Source organism: Mytilus trossulus, chromosome 14 (genome assembly GCF_036588685.1).
Source record: "Mytilus trossulus isolate FHL-02 chromosome 14, PNRI_Mtr1.1.1.hap1, whole genome shotgun sequence".
NCBI lineage: Eukaryota > Metazoa > Mollusca > Bivalvia > Mytilida > Mytilidae > Mytilus > Mytilus trossulus.
The window spans coordinates 80,433,230-80,451,513 of record NC_086386.1 but is presented as its reverse complement, the minus strand read 5'-3'; the positions used below and the strand labels follow the sequence as shown (position 1 = coordinate 80,451,513).

Sequence of the window (18,284 nt, the reverse complement as noted above, 5' to 3'; positions counted from 1 at the left end):
AATAGTTGAGCTATAAAATGCTATGACATGACAAAAATGTGAAATGATTCAAACCAGAAAACCTAAAGCCAGATATTTATGACTAAACAAAAAAAGATACCAAATATAACAGACAGCAACCAACATTTGACCAAATTCAATAATGTTAATTAAGAAATTATTGCAATCTTGTTATTATTGTGAAAAATGTGACAGGGTTATTATCGCAATGATTTAAACTCACATTTTGAAATTTTAGAGCAAATGCATAAGATTCTGATTATTATTTTAGGTAATATGCACCAGATTAAAAACTCCTACTCAAGATCAGAAAGCTGAGATCAAAGATTTACTAGAAGGTATGTTTACAGTTTATAAAATTAATTCTGTGATACAAAATGGAATGGTTGATTATTACTCCAAACAATAAACATTTTTATTAAAAGTAATTAAATGATACAGGGATTTTGAAAAAGTGAACTAAGAAAAAAATAACACTTTCCAATCAATAAAATGAGCCCTAGCTATTTAGTAGCAAGTAATGTTTCTTTAGAGTTGATGCTTAACATAGGAATTGGCTAATATGAGTCAAAATTTGTCCTTTTTACATTGAAAACAGGCAAATGGATTTACTGTAAATTGCTGTGTATGTAAAGGTTTGAAAATATTTCGTCATATATAAAAATATCCTTTTATTTTCAAATGATAAGAGTTTCCAAGTGACAACGTCATATATTATCATTCTGTTTCATTGCAGGTCAGTTTTATGTCCCGTTACTGAGAGCAGAAGATAATACTACTCAGCCTCTCATTGGCCAGCCCTGGTCACCTGACAGTTCCAAGGTGCCTTTGAATGTAGCTACTGGTACCTGGAGTCCAAAAGATCCTCTCATGGCTGTCAAGGCTTGTGCTGGTCCTATGACACCTTCAAAGGTAAAAAATAGTTAAATATCAAGAAGCAAATAATTTAAGATTTCCTCTAAAAAAGAATCCTGATATTAAAAAAAGGCCACAGATATAAGGGGCAGACAAGAACCAAATGGTTAGAAGGTGACTTCTATGGAACTTTTGTTTGAAGAATATAGTAAAACTTGATCATACCTGAAAATATACTGCATACCAATGTTAACCCTTTCCTCCATAGTGACGCCTTTTGACGCCACCCCCTTTACTCCATAATGACGCCTTTTGACGCCTCTGTAGTACCTCAGTTGAAACACTTTGACTACAAAGTGTCATAAGTAAACTAAACAAAATTTGTATCCAATATGAAAAGGAATATCATAGGAATATCATACTGAAATTTATTTGATGAAATATTTGTTTTTCGCAATGCATTAATACTTGAAAGCATATTTTCAGAATTTTATTGAAAAATCCTATGCAAATCAAGTATGCAAAAAAAAAAATTCAATGGAGGAAAGGGTTAAAATGAGCAAAGAGCATCGTTTGAAAGAATATTTCTTAACCAGCTGTCTACTGTAATTCACAAATTATTCCCTGCATCTATTATTGCGATTTTTGAAGAATAGACAAAAATGCCAGATTGATTAAATTGCGATGTCAGGAAAATCTGCATACATGTTATATAGAGAATAATACATGGCAAAATCCATACATATGTGGTATCATCCCGAGACATCAATATCAGCCCAAGAGCCTTTAGGCCCGAGGGATGATATTGGTTGAGGGTGATACGGCATGTGATACGGATTTTACCATGTACTATACGCTTTATCATATATTTCAACAGAGGAGTATTATATTATATGAACTGTTTTCTGATCCATAGCACTGGGTTACCTTCAGTTCTACTTTTGTCTTGTTTCAAAGGCCTTAAATGAACTGCTCAATTACTTATCTGAAGCACCTTACAATTTGCGTGCTGTTGTTTAAAAAAAATATTTTGTTTATTATTGTATTTATTTGTGTGTTTTGTACTTTTTATAGTTGCATTTAGTGTGCCAAAAATATGAAAACTTGACGTCACATACAATAGAGAAAATTTGACGTTTGTGACGTCACATACCAAACAATGACGTCATTTAAAAAATTGACCTATTTTGAGGAAAATTTTTCTTGACCAAAAAAAAATAAAACTGACTTTATGTAAAAAAAAAAAAAGAAAAAAAAAAGTAAGGGTGTAATAAAGGGTATGCAATAAAGGGTATTTGATAAAGGGTGTGCATCAAAGTTGCGCGATATGGATTAAACAGCAGGCTATTTATCACATATGCAAAACTACTGTATTTACTACTAAACATATGATAAATTTGTATAAGATATCAAAATGTGAGTTCTTATTATATCTAAAATGTTTCAAACACAAAAAAGTAACCTGTTTTATTCATTAATTGATTAAACAATATTTGAAGATGATATTTATCTCCACCAGGCAATGTTATTCCACAAGAGATGGATGACTCCTCCCTCTGGTAGTCCTGACCATGTATATGATAATTAATGAGTTTTTATTTTTATCTCCACCAGGCAATGTTATTCCACAAGAGATGGTTGACTCCTCCCTCTGGTAGTCCTGACCATGAATATGATAATTAATTAGTTTTTTTTATCTCCACCAGGCAATGTTATTCCACAAGAGATGGGTGACTCCTCCCTCTGGTAGTCCTGACCATGTATATGATAATTAATGAGTTTTTATTTTTATCTCCTCTGTCAGGCAATGTTATTCCACAAGAGATGGATGACTCCTCCCTCTGGTAGTCCTGACCATGTATATGATAATTAATTAGTTTTTTTTTATCTCCACCAGGCAATGTTATTCCACAAGAGATGGGTGACTCCTCCCTCTGGTAGTCCTGACCATGTATATGATAATTAATTAGTTTTTTTTATCTCCACCAGGCAATGTTATTCCACAAGAGATGGGTGACTCCTCCCTCTGGTAGTCCTGACCATGTATATGATAATTAATGAGTTTTTATTTTTATCTCCACCAGGCAATGTTATTCCACAAGAGATGGGTGACTCCTCCCTCTGGTAGTCCTGACCATGTATATGATAATTAATTAGTTTTTTTTATCTCCACCAGGCAATGTTATTCCACAAGAGATGGATGACTCCTCCCTCTGGTAGTCCTGACCATGTATATGATAATTAATTAGTTGTTTTTTATCTCCTCTGTCAGGCAATGTTATTCCACAAGAGATGGATGACTCCTCCCTCTGGTAGTCCTGACCATGTATATGATAATTAATGAGTTTTTATTTTTATCTCCACCAGGCAATGTTATTCCACAAGAGATGGGTGACTCCTCCCTCTGGTAGTCCTGACCATGTATATGATAATTAATGAGTTTTTATTTTTATCTCCACCAGGCAATGTTATTCCACAAGAGATGGGTGACTCCTCCCTCTGGTAGTCCTGACCATGTATATGATAATTAATTAGTTTTTTTTTATCTCCACCAGGCAATGTTATTCCACAAGAGATGGATGACTCATCCCTCTGGTAGTCCTGACCATGTATATGATAATTAATAAGTTGTTTTTTTATCTCCTCTGTCAGGCAATGTTATTCCACAAGAGATGGATGACTCCTCCCTCTGGTAGTCCTGACCATGTATATGATAATTAATAAGTTGTTTTTTTATCTCCACCAGGCAATGTTATTCCACAAGAGATGGATGACTCCTCCCTCTGGTAGTCCTGACCATGTATATGATAATTAATGAGTTTTTATTTTTATCTCCACCAGGCAATGTTATTCCACAAGAGATGGGTGACTCCTCCCTCTGGTAGTCCTGACCATGTATATGATAATTAATGAGTTTTTATTTTTCTCTCCTCTGTCAGGCAATGTTATTCCACAAGAGATGGATGACTCCTCCCTCTGGTAGTCCTGACCATGTATATGATAATTAATGAGTTTTTATTTTTCTCTCCTCTGTCAGGCAATGTTATTCCACAAGAGATGGATGACTCCTCCCTCTGGTAGTCCTGACCATGTATATGATAATTAATAAGTTGTTTTTTTATCTCCTCTGTCAGGCAATGTTATTCCACAAGAGATGGATGACTCCCCCCTCTGGTAGTCCTGACCATGTATATGATAATTAATTAGGTTTTTTTTATGTCCACCAGGCAATGTTATTCCACAAGAGATGGATGACTCCTCCCTCTGGTAGTCCTGACCATGTATATGATAATTAATAAGTTGTTTTTTATCTCCACCAGGCAATGTTATTCCACAAGAGATGGATGACTCCTCCCTCTGGTAGTCCTGACCATGTATATGATAATTAATAAGTTGTTTTTTTATCTCCTCTGTCAGGCAATGTTATTCCACAAGAGATGGATGACTCCTCCCTCTGGTAGTCCTGACCATGTATATGATAATTAATAAGTTGTTTTTTTATCTCCTCTGTCAGGCAATGTTATTCCACAAGAGATGGATGACTCCCCCCTCTGGTAGTCCTGACCATGTATATGATAATTAATAAGTTGTTTTTTTATCTCCTCTGTCAGGCAATGTTATTCCACAAGAGATGGATGACTCCTCCCTCTGGTAGTCCTGACCATGTATATGATAATTAATTAGTTTTTTTTTTTATCTCCACCAGGCAATGTTATTCCACAAGAGATGGATGACTCCTCCCTCTGGTAGTCCTGACCATGTATATAATAATTAATAAGTTGTTTTTTATCTCCTCTGTCAGGCAATGTTATTCCACAAGAGATGGATGACTCCTCCCTCTGGTAGTCCTGACCATGTATATGATAATTAATAAGTTGTTTTTATCTCCACCAGGCAATGTTATTCCACAAGAGATGGATGACTCCTCCCTCTGGTAGTCCTGACCATGTATATGATAATTAATAAGTTGTTTTTTTTATCTCCTCTGTCAGGCAATGTTATTCCACAAGAGATGGATGACTCCTCCCTCTGGTAGTCCTGACCATGTATATGATAATTAATAAGTTGTTTTTTTATCTCCACCAGGCAATGTTATTCCACAAGAGATGGATGACTCCTCCCTCTGGTAGTCCTGACAATGTATATGATAATTAATGAGTTGTTTTTTTATCTCCTCTGTCAGGCAATGTTATTCCACAAGAGATGGATGACTCCTCCCTCTGGTAGTCCTGACCATGTATATGATAATTAATTAGTTTTTTTTTTATCTCCACCAGGCAATGTTATTCCACAAGAGATGGATGACTCCTCCCTCTGGTAGTCCTGACCATGTATATGATAATTAATAAGTTGTTTTTTATCTCCTCTGTCAGGCAATGTTATTCCACAAGAGATGGATGACTCCTCCCTCTGGTAGTCCTGACCATGTATATGATAATTAATAAGTTGTTTTTATCTCCACCAGGCAATGTTATTCCACAAGAGATGGATGACTCCTCCCTCTGGTAGTCCTGACCATGTATATGATAATTAATAAGTTGTTTTTTTTATCTCCTCTGTCAGGCAATGTTATTCCACAAGAGATGGATGACTCCTCCCTCTGGTAGTCCTGACCATGTATATGATAATTAATAAGTTGTTTTTTTATCTCCACCAGGCAATGTTATTCCACAAGAGATGGATGACTCCTCCCTCTGGTAGTCCTGACCATGTATATGATAATTAATGAGTTGTTTTTTTATCTCCTCTGTCAGGCAATGTTATTCCACAAGAGATGGATGACTCCTCCCTCTGGTAGTCCTGACCATGTATATGATAATTAATAAGTTGTTTTTTTATCTCCTCTGTCAGGCAATGTTATTCCACAAGAGATGGATGACTCCTCCCTCTGGTAGTCCTGACCATGTATATGATAATTAATAAGTTGTTTTTTTATCTCCTCTGTCAGGCAATGTTATTCCACAAGAGATGGATGACTCCTCCCTCTGGTAGTCCTGACCATGTATATGATAATTAATAAGTTGTTTTTTATCTCCTCTGTCAGGCAATGTTATTCCACAAGAGATGGATGACTCCTCCCTCTGGTAGTCCTGACCATGTATATGATAATTAATAAGTTGTTTTTTATCTCCTCTGTCAGGCAATGTTATTCCACAAGAGATGGATGACTCATCCCTCTGGTAGTCCTGACCATGTATATGATAATTAATAAGTTGTTTTTTTATCTCCTCTGTCAGGCAATGTTATTCCACAAGAGATGGATGACTCCTCCCTCTGGTAGTCCTGACCATGTATATGATAATTAATAAGTTGTTTTTTTATCTCCTCTGTCAGGCAATGTTATTCCACAAGAGATGGATGACTCCTCCCTCTGGTAGTCCTGACCATGTATATGATAATTAATAAGTTGTTTTTTTTATCTCCACCAGGCAATGTTATTCCACAAGAGATGGATGACTCCTCCCTCTGGTAGTCCTGACCATGTATATGATAATTAATAAGTTGTTTTTTTATCTCCACCAGGCAATGTTATTCCACAAGAGATGGATGACTCCTCCCTCTGGTAGTCCTGACCATGTATATGATAATTAATAAGTTGTTTTTTTATCTCCTCTGTCAGGCAATGTTATTCCACAAGAGATGGATGACTCCTCCCTCTGGTAGTCCTGACCATGTATATGATAATTAATAAGTTGTTTTTTTATCTCCACCAGGCAATGTTATTCCACAAGAGATGGATGACTCCTCCCTCTGGTAGTCCTGACCATGTATATGATAATTAATAAGTTGTTTTTTTATCTCCTCTGTCAGGCAATGTTATTCCACAAGAGATGGATGACTCCTCCCTCTGGTAGTCCTGACCATGTATATGATAATTAATAAGTTGTTTTTTTATCTCCTCTGTCAGGCAATGTTATTCCACAAGAGATGGATGACTCCTCCCTCTGGTAGTCCTGACCATGTATATGATAATTAATAAGTTGTTTTTTTATCTCCTCTGTCAGGCAATGTTATTCCACAAGAGATGGATGACTCCTCCCTCTGGTAGTCCTGACCATGTATATGATAATTAATAAGTTGTTTTTTATCTCCTCTGTCAGGCAATGTTATTCCACAAGAGATGGATGACTCCTCCCTCTGGTAGTCCTGACCATGTATATGATAATTAATAAGTTGTTTTTTATCTCCTCTGTCAGGCAATGTTATTCCACAAGAGATGGATGACTCATCCCTCTGGTAGTCCTGACCATGTATATGATAATTAATAAGTTGTTTTTTTATCTCCTCTGTCAGGCAATGTTATTCCACAAGAGATGGATGACTCCTCCCTCTGGTAGTCCTGACCATGTATATGATAATTAATAAGTTGTTTTTTTATCTCCTCTGTCAGGCAATGTTATTCCACAAGAGATGGATGACTCCTCCCTCTGGTAGTCCTGACCATGTATATGATAATTAATAAGTTGTTTTTTTTATCTCCACCAGGCAATGTTATTCCACAAGAGATGGATGACTCCTCCCTCTGGTAGTCCTGACCATGTATATGATAATTAATAAGTTGTTTTTTTATCTCCACCAGGCAATGTTATTCCACAAGAGATGGATGACTCCTCCCTCTGGTAGTCCTGACCATGTATATGATAATTAATAAGTTGTTTTTTTATCTCCTCTGTCAGGCAATGTTATTCCACAAGAGATGGATGACTCCTCCCTCTGGTAGTCCTGACCATGTATATGATAATTAATAAGTTGTTTTTTTATCTCCACCAGGCAATGTTATTCCACAAGAGATGGATGACTCCTCCCTCTGGTAGTCCTGACCATGTATATGATAATTAATAAGTTGTTTTTTTATCTCCTCTGTCAGGCAATGTTATTCCACAAGAGATGGATGACTCCTCCCTCTGGTAGTCCTGACCATGTATATGATAATTAATAAGTTGTTTTTTTATGTCCACCAGGCAATGTTATTCCACAAGAGATGGATGACTCCTCCCTCTGGTAGTCCTGACCATGTATATGATAATTAATAAGTTGTTTTTTTATCTCCACCAGGCAATGTTATTCCACAAGAGATGGATGACTCCTCCCTCTGGTAGTCCTGACCATGTATATGATAATTAATAAGTTGTTTTTTTTATCTCCTCTGTCAGGCAATGTTATTCCACAAGAGATGGATGACTCCTCCCTCTGGTAGTCCTGACCATGTATATGATAATTAATAAGTTGTTTTTTATCTCCACCAGGCAATGTTATTCCACAAGAGATGGATGACTCCCCCCTCTGGTAGTCCTGACCATGTATATGATAATTAATAAGTTGTTTTTTTATCTCCTCTGTCAGGCAATGTTATTCCACAAGAGATGGATGACTCCTCCCTCTGGTAGTCCTGATCATGTATATGATAATTAATAAGTTGTTTTTTTATCTCCTCTGTCAGGCAATGTTATTCCACAAGAGATGGATGACTCCCCCCTCTGGTAGTCCTGACCATGTATATGATAATTAATAAGTTGTTTTTTTATCTCCTCTGTCAGGCAATGTTATTCCACAAGAGATGGATGACTCCTCCCTCTGGTAGTCCTGACCATGTATATGATAATTAATAAGTTGTTTTTTTATCTCCTCTGTCAGGCAATGTTATTCCACAAGAGATGGATGACTCCTCCCTCTGGTAGTCCTGACCATGTATATGATAATTAATAAGTTGTTTTTTTATCTCCACCAGGCAATGTTATTCCACAAGAGATGGATGACTCCTCCCTCTGGTAGTCCTGACCATGTATATGATAATTAATAAGTTGTTTTTTTTATCTCCTCTGTCAGGCAATGTTATTCCACAAGAGATGGATGACTCCTCCCTCTGGTAGTCCTGACCATGTATATGATAATTAATAAGTTGTTTTTTTATCTCCACCAGGCAATGTTATTCCACAAGAGATGGATGACTCCTCCCTCTGGTAGTCCTGACCATGTATATGATAATTAATAAGTTGTTTTTTTATCTCCACCAGGCAATGTTATTCCACAAGAGATGGATGACTCCCCCCTCTGGTAGTCCTGACCATGTATATGATAATTAATAAGTTGTTTTTTATCTCCTCTGTCAGGCAATGTTATTCCACAAGAGATGGATGACTCCTCCCTCTGGTAGTCCTGACCATGTATATGATAATTAATAAGTTGTTTTTTTATCTCCTCTGTCAGGCAATGTTATTCCACAAGAGATGGATGACTCCTCCCTCTGGTAGTCCTGACCATGTATATGATAATTAATAAGTTGTTTTTTTTATCTCCTCTGTCAGGCAATGTTATTCCACAAGAGATGGATGACTCCTCCCTCTGGTAGTCCTGACCATGTATATGATAATTAATAAGTTGTTTTTTTATCTCCTCTGTCAGGCAATGTTATTCCACAAGAGATGGATGACTCCTCCCTCTGGTAGTCCTGACCATGTATATGATAATTAATAAGTTGTTTTTTTATCTCCTCTGTCAGGCAATGTTATTCCACAAGAGATGGATGACTCCTCCCTCTGGTAGTCCTGACCATGTATATGATAATTAATAAGTTGTTTTTTTATCTCCTCTGTCAGGCAATGTTATTCCACAAGAGATGGATGACTCCTCCCTCTGGTAGTCCTGACCATGTATATGATAATTAATAAGTTGTTTTTTTATCTCCTCTGTCAGGCAATGTTATTCCACAAGAGATGGATGACTCCCCCCTCTGGTAGTCCTGACCATGTATATGATAATTAATAAGTTGTTTTTTTATCTCCTCTGTCAGGCAATGTTATTCCACAAGAGATGGATGACTCCCCCCTCTGGTAGTCCTGACCATGTATATGATAATTAATAAGTTGTTTTTTTATCTCCTCTGTCAGGCAATGTTATTCCACAAGAGATGGATGACTCCCCCCTCTGGTAGTCCTGACCATGTATATGATAATTAATAAGTTGTTTTTTTATCTCCTCTGTCAGGCAATGTTATTCCACAAGAGATGGATGACTCCCCCCTCTGGTAGTCCTGACCATGTATATGATAATTAATAAGTTGTTTTTTTATCTCCTCTGTCAGGCAATGTTATTCCACAAGAGATGGATGACTCCCCCTCTGGTAGTCCTGACCATGTATATGATAATTAATAAGTTGTTTTTTTATGTCCTCTGTCAGGCAATGTTATTCCACAAGAGATGGATGACTCCCCCCTCTGGTAGTCCTGACCATGTATATGATAATTAATAAGTTGTTTTTTTATCTCCTCTGTCAGGCAATGTTATTCCACAAGAGATGGATGACTCCTCCCTCTGGTAGTCCTGATCATGTATATGATAATTAATAAGTTGTTTTTTTATCTCCACCAGGCAATGTTATTCCACAAGAGATGGATGACTCCTCCCTCTGGTAGTCCTGACCATGTATATGATAATTAATAAGTTGTTTTTTTATCTCCTCTGTCAGGCAATGTTATTCCACAAGAGATGGATGACTCCTCCCTCTGGTAGTCCTGACCATGTATATGATAATTAATAAGTTGTTTTTTATCTCCTCTGTCAGGCAATGTTATTCCACAAGAGATGGATGACTCCTCCCTCTGGTAGTCCTGACCATGTATATGATAATTAATAAGTTGTTTTTTTATCTCCTCTGTCAGGCAATGTTATTCCACAAGAGATGGATGACTCCCCCCTCTGGTAGTCCTGACCATGTATATGATAATTAATAAGTTGTTTTTTTAACTCCTCTGTCAGGCAATGTTATTCCACAAGAGATGGATGACTCCTCCCTCTGGTAGTCCTGACCATGTATATGATAATTAATAAGTTGTTTTTTTATCTCCTCTGTCAGGCAATGTTATTCCACAAGAGATGGATGACTCCTCCCTCTGGTAGTCCTGACCATGTATATGATAATTAATAAGTTGTTTTTTTATCTCCTCTGTCAGGCAATGTTATTCCACAAGAGATGGATGACTCCTCCCTCTGGTAGTCCTGACCATGTATATGATAATTAATAAGTTGTTTTTTTATCTCCACCAGGCAATGTTATTCCACAAGAGATGGATGACTCCTCCCTCTGGTAGTCCTGACCATGTATATGATAATTAATAAGTTGTTTTTTTTATCTCCTCTGTCAGGCAATGTTATTCCACAAGAGATGGATGACTCCTCCCTCTGGTAGTCCTGACCATGTATATGATAATTAATAAGTTGTTTTTTTATCTCCACCAGGCAATGTTATTCCACAAGAGATGGATGACTCCTCCCTCTGGTAGTCCTGACCATGTATATGATAATTAATAAGTTGTTTTTTTATCTCCACCAGGCAATGTTATTCCACAAGAGATGGATGACTCCCCCCTCTGGTAGTCCTGACCATGTATATGATAATTAATAAGTTGTTTTTTATCTCCTCTGTCAGGCAATGTTATTCCACAAGAGATGGATGACTCCTCCCTCTGGTAGTCCTGACCATGTATATGATAATTAATAAGTTGTTTTTTTATCTCCTCTGTCAGGCAATGTTATTCCACAAGAGATGGATGACTCCTCCCTCTGGTAGTCCTGACCATGTATATGATAATTAATAAGTTGTTTTTTTTATCTCCTCTGTCAGGCAATGTTATTCCACAAGAGATGGATGACTCCTCCCTCTGGTAGTCCTGACCATGTATATGATAATTAATAAGTTGTTTTTTTATCTCCTCTGTCAGGCAATGTTATTCCACAAGAGATGGATGACTCCTCCCTCTGGTAGTCCTGACCATGTATATGATAATTAATAAGTTGTTTTTTTATCTCCTCTGTCAGGCAATGTTATTCCACAAGAGATGGATGACTCCTCCCTCTGGTAGTCCTGACCATGTATATGATAATTAATAAGTTGTTTTTTTATCTCCTCTGTCAGGCAATGTTATTCCACAAGAGATGGATGACTCCTCCCTCTGGTAGTCCTGACCATGTATATGATAATTAATAAGTTGTTTTTTTATCTCCTCTGTCAGGCAATGTTATTCCACAAGAGATGGATGACTCCCTCCTCTGGTAGTCCTGACCATGTATATGATAATTAATAAGTTGTTTTTTTATCTCCTCTGTCAGGCAATGTTATTCCACAAGAGATGGATGACTCCCCCCTCTGGTAGTCCTGACCATGTATATGATAATTAATAAGTTGTTTTTTTATCTCCTCTGTCAGGCAATGTTATTCCACAAGAGATGGATGACTCCCCCCTCTGGTAGTCCTGACCATGTATATGATAATTAATAAGTTGTTTTTTTATCTCCTCTGTCAGGCAATGTTATTCCACAAGAGATGGATGACTCCCCCCTCTGGTAGTCCTGACCATGTATATGATAATTAATAAGTTGGTTTTTTATCTCCTCTGTCAGGCAATGTTATTCCACAAGAGATGGATGACTCCCCCTCTGGTAGTCCTGACCATGTATATGATAATTAATAAGTTGTTTTTTTATGTCCTCTGTCAGGCAATGTTATTCCACAAGAGATGGATGACTCCCCCCTCTGGTAGTCCTGACCATGTATATGATAATTAATAAGTTGTTTTTTATCTCCTCTGTCAGGCAATGTTATTCCACAAGAGATGGATGACTCCCCCCTCTGGTAGTCCTGACCATGTATATGATAATTAATAAGTTGTTTTTTATCTCCTCTGTCAGGCAATGTTATTCCACAAGAGATGGATGACTCCCCCCTCTGGTAGTCCTGACCATGTATATGATAATTAATAAGTTGTTTTTTTATCTCCTCTGTCAGGCAATGTTATTCCACAAGAGATGGATGACTCCCCCCTCTGGTAGTCCTGACCATGTATATGATAATTAATAAGTTTTTTTTTTTATCTCCTCTGTCAGGCAATGTTATTCCACAAGAGATGGATGACTCCCCCCTCTGGTAGTCCTGACCATGTATATGATAATTAATAAGTTGTTTTTTTATCTCCTCTGTCAGGCAATGTTATTCCACAAGAGATGGATGACTCCTCCCTCTGGTAGTCCTGACCATGTATATGATAATTAATAAGTTGTTTTTTTATCTCCTCTGTCAGGCAATGTTATTCCACAAGAGATGGATGACTCCCCCCTCTGGTAGTCCTGACCATGTATATGATAATTAATAAGTTGTTTTTTTATCTCCTCTGTCAGGCAATGTTATTCCACAAGAGATGGATGACTCCCCCCTCTGGTAGTCCTGACCATGTATATGATAATTAATAAGTTGTTTTTTTTATCTCCACCAGGCAATGTTATTCCACAAGAGATGGATGACTCCTCCCTCTGGTAGTCCTGACCATGTATATAATAATTAATAAGTTGTTTTTATCTCCACCAGGCAATGTTATTCCACAAGAGATGGATGACTCCTCCCTCTGGTAGTCCTGACCATGTATATGATAATTAATAAGTTGTTTTTTTTATCTCCTCTGTCAGGCAATGTTATTCCACAAGAGATGGATGACTCCTCCCTCTGGTAGTCCTGACCATGTATAGGATAATTAATAAGTTGTTTTTTTATCTCCTCTGTCAGGCAATGTTATTCCACAAGAGATGGATGACTCCTCCCTCTGGTAGTCCTGACCATGTATATGATAATTAATAAGTTGTTTTTATCTCCACCAGGCAATGTTATTCCACAAGAGATGGATGACTCCTCCCTCTGGTAGTCCTGACCATGTATATGATAATTAATTAGTTTTTTTTTATGTCCACCAGGCAATGTTATTCCACAAGAGATGGATGACTCCTCCCTCTGGTAGTCCTGACCATGTATATGATAATTAATAAGTTGTTTTTTTATCTCCTCTGTCAGGCAATGTTATTCCACAAGAGATGGATGACTCCCCCCTCTGGTAGTCCTGACCATGTATATGATAATTAATAAGTTGTTTTTTTATTTCCACCAGGCAATGTTATTCCACAAGAGATGGATGACTCCTCCCTCTGGTAGTCCTGACCATGTATATGATAATTAATAAGTTGTTTTTTTTATCTCCTCTGTCAGGCAATGTTATTCCACAAGAGATGGATGACTCCTCCCTCTGGTAGTCCTGACCATGTATATGATAATTAATAAGTTGTTTTTTTTTATCTCCACCAGGCAATGTTATTCCACAAGAGATGGATGACTCCTCCCTCTGGTAGTCCTGACCATGTATATGATAATTAATAAGTTGTTTTTTTATCTCCACCAGGCAATGTTATTCCACAAGAGATGGATGACTCCTCCCTCTGGTAGTCCTGACCATGTATATGATAATTAATAAGTTGTTTTTTTATCTCCTCTGTCTGGCAATGTTATTCCACAAGAGATGGATGACTCCCCCCTCTGGTAGTCCTGACCATGTATATGATAATTAATAAGTTTTGTTTTTATCCCCTCTGTCAGGCAATGTTATTCCACAAGAGATGGATGACTCCTCCCTCTGGTAGTCCTGACCATGTATATGATAATTAATTAGTTTTTTTTTATCTCCACCAGGCAATGTTATTCCACAAGAGATGGATGACTCCTCCCTCTGGTAGTCCTGACCATGTATATGATAATTAATAAGTTGTTTTTATCTCCACCAGGCAATGTTATTCCACAAGAGATGGATGACTCCTCCCTCTGGTAGTCCTGACCATGTATATGATAATTGATTAGTTTTTTTTATGTCCACCAGGCAATGTTATTCCACAAGAGATGGATGACTCCCCCCTCTGGTAGTCCTGACCATGTATATGATAATTAATAAGTTGTTTTTTTATCTCCTCTGTCAGGCAATGTTATTCCACAAGAGATGGATGACTCCTCCCTCTGGTAGTCCTGACCATGTATATGATAATTAATAAGTTGTTTTTTTATCTCCTCTGTCAGGCAATGTTATTCCACAAGAGATGGATGACTCCCCCCTCTGGTAGTCCTGACCATGTATATGATAATTAATAAGTTGTTTTTTTATCTCCACCAGGCAATGTTATTCCACAAGAGATGGATGACTCCTCCCTCTGGTAGTCCTGACCATGTATATGATAATTAATAAGTTGTTTTTTTTATCTCCTCTGTCAGGCAATGTTATTCCACAAGAGATGGATGACTCCTCCCTCTGGTAGTCCTGACCATGTATATGATAATTAATAAGTTGTTTTTTTTATCTCCACCAGGCAATGTTATTCCACAAGAGATGGATGACTCCTCCCTCTGGTAGTCCTGACCATGTATATGATAATTAATAAGTTGTTTTTTTATCTCCACCAGGCAATGTTATTCCACAAGAGATGGATGACTCCTCCCTCTGGTAGTCCTGACCATGTATATGATAATTAATAAGTTGTTTTTTTATCTCCTCTGTCAGGCAATGTTATTCCACAAGAGATGGATGACTCCCCCCTCTGGTAGTCCTGACCATGTATATGATAATTAATAAGTTTTGTTTTTATCTCCTCTGTCAGGCAATGTTATTCCACAAGAGATGGATGACTCCTCCCTCTGGTAGTCCTGACCATGTATATGATAATTAATTAGTTTTTTTTTATCTCCACCAGGCAATGTTATTCCACAAGAGATGGATGACTCCCCCCTCTGGTAGTCCTGACCATGTGTATGATAATTAATAAGTTGTTTTTTTATCTCCTCTGTCAGGCAATGTTATTCCACAAGAGATGGATGACTCCCCCCTCTGGTAGTCCTGACCATGTATATGATAATTAATAAGTTGTTTTTTTATCTCCTCTGTCAGGCAATGTTATTCCACAAGAGATGGATGACTCCTCCCTCTGGTAGTCCTGACCATGTATATGATAATTAATAAGTTGTTTTTTTATCTCCTCTGTCAGGCAATGTTATTCCACAAGAGATGGATGACTCCCCCCTCTGGTAGTCTTGACCATGTATATGATAATTAATAAGTTGTTTTTTTATCTCCACCAGGCAATGTTATTCCACAAGAGATGGATGACTCCTCCCTCTGGTAGTCCTGACCATGTATATGATAATTAATAAGTTGTTTTTTTTATCTCCTCTGTCAGGCAATGTTATTCCACAAGAGATGGATGACTCCTCCCTCTGGTAGTCCTGACCATGTATATGATAATTAATAAGTTGTTTTTTTTATCTCCACCAGGCAATGTTATTCCACAAGAGATGGATGACTCCTCCCTCTGGTAGTCCTGACCATGTATATGATAATTAATAAGTTGTTTTTTATCTCCACCAGGCAATGTTATTCCACAAGAGATGGATGACTCCTCCCTCTGGTAGTCCTGACCATGTATATGATAATTAATAAGTTGTTTGTTTATCTCCTCTGTCAGGCAATGTTATTCCACAAGAGATGGATGACTCCCCCCTCTGGTAGTCCTGACCATGTATATGATAATTAATAAGTTTTGTTTTTATCTCCTCTGTCAGGCAATGTTATTCCACAAGAGATGGATGACTCCTCCCTCTGGTAGTCCTGACCATGTATATGATAATTAATAAGTTTTTTTTTTATCTCCACCAGGCAATGTTATTCCACAAGAGATGGATGACTCCCCCCTCTGGTAGTCCTGACCATGTATATGATAATTAATAAGTTGTTTTTTTTATCTCCTCTGTCAGGCAATGTTATTCCACAAGAGATGGATGACTCCCCCCTCTGGTAGTCCTGACCATGTATATGATAATTAATAAGTTGTTTTTTTTATCTCCTCTGTCAGGCAATGTTATTCCACAAGAGATGGATGACTCCCCCCTCTGGTAGTCCTGACCATGTATATGATAATTAATAAGTTGTTTTTTTATCTCCTCTGTCAGGCAATGTTATTCCACAAGAGATGGATGACTCCTCCCTCTGGTAGTCCTGACCATGTATATGATAATTAATAAGTTGTTTTTTATCTCCACTAGGCAATGTTATTCCACAAGAGATGGATGACTCCTCCCTCTGGTAGTCCTGACCATGTATATGATAATTAATAAGTTGTTTTTTTATCTCCTCTGTCAGGCAATGTTATTCCACAAGAGATGGATGACTCCCCCCTCTGGTAGTCTTGACCATGTATATGATAATTAATAAGTTGTTTTTTTATCTCCACCAGGCAATGTTATTCCACAAGAGATGGATGACTCCTCCCTCTGGTAGTCCTGACCATGTATATGATAATTAATAAGTTGTTTTTTTTATCTCCTCTGTCAGGCAATGTTATTCCACAAGAGATGGATGACTCCTCCCTCTGGTAGTCCTGACCATGTATATGATAATTAATAAGTTGTTTTTTTTATCTCCACCAGGCAATGTTATTCCACAAGAGATGGATGACTCCTCCCTCTGGTAGTCCTGACCATGTATATGATAATTAATAAGTTGTTTTTTATCTCCACCAGGCAATGTTATTCCACAAGAGATGGATGACTCCTCCCTCTGGTAGTCCTGACCATGTATATGATAATTAATAAGTTGTTTTTTTATCTCCTCTGTCAGGCAATGTTATTCCACAAGAGATGGATGACTCCCCCCTCTGGTAGTCCTGACCATGTATATGATAATTAATAAGTTTTGTTTTTATCTCCTCTGTCAGGCAATGTTATTCCACAAGAGATGGATGACTCCTCCCTCTGGTAGTCCTGACCATGTATATGATAATTAATTAGTTTTTTTTTTATCTCCACCAGGCAATGTTATTCCACAAGAGATGGATGACTCCCCCCTCTGGTAGTCCTGACCATGTATATGATAATTAATAAGTTGTTTTTTTTATCTCCTCTGTCAGGCAATGTTATTCCACAAGAGATGGATGACTCCTCCCTCTGGTAGTCCTGACCATGTATATGATAATTAATAAGTTGTTTTTTATCTCCACTAGGCAATGTTATTCCACAAGAGATGGATGACTCCTCCCTCTGGTAGTCCTGACCATGTATATGATAATTAATAAGTTGTTTTTTTATCTCCTCTGTCAGGCAATGTTATTCCACAAGAGATGGATGACTCCTCCCTCTGGTAGTCCTGACCATGTATATGATAATTAATAAGTTGTTTTTTATCTCCACCAGGCAATGTTATTCCACAAGAGATGGATGACTCCTCCCTCTGGTAGTCCTGACCATGTATATGATAATTAATAAGTTGTTTTTTTTATCTCCTCTGTCAGGCAATGTTATTCCACAAGAGATGGATGACTCCCCCCTCTGGTAGTCCTGACCATGTATATGATAATTAATAAGTTGTTTTTTTATCTCCTCTGTCAGGCAATGTTATTCCACAAGAGATGGATGACTCCTCCCTCTGGTAGTCCTGACCATGTATATGATAATTAATAAGTTGTTTTTTATCTCCACTAGGCAATGTTATTCCACAAGAGATGGATGACTCCTCCCTCTGGTAGTCCTGACCATGTATATGATAATTAATAAGTTGTTTTTTTATCTCCTCTGTCAGGCA

At 37.5% G+C, this 18,284-nt stretch overlaps 1 protein-coding gene across 1 annotated transcript in view; it reads left to right on the top strand.

Moving 5' to 3' along the window:
* LOC134697101 (uncharacterized) overlaps window positions 1–18,284 on the top strand; it is a 48,724-nt gene that overhangs the window by 20,049 nt on the left and 10,391 nt on the right. Inside the window, exons 6-7 of the mRNA XM_063559142.1 lie at window positions 272–338; window positions 737–912. Of these exons, the coding sequence (XP_063415212.1) occupies window positions 272–338; window positions 737–912 (243 nt within the window). The remainder of the gene's footprint in view (window positions 1–271; window positions 339–736; window positions 913–18,284) is intronic.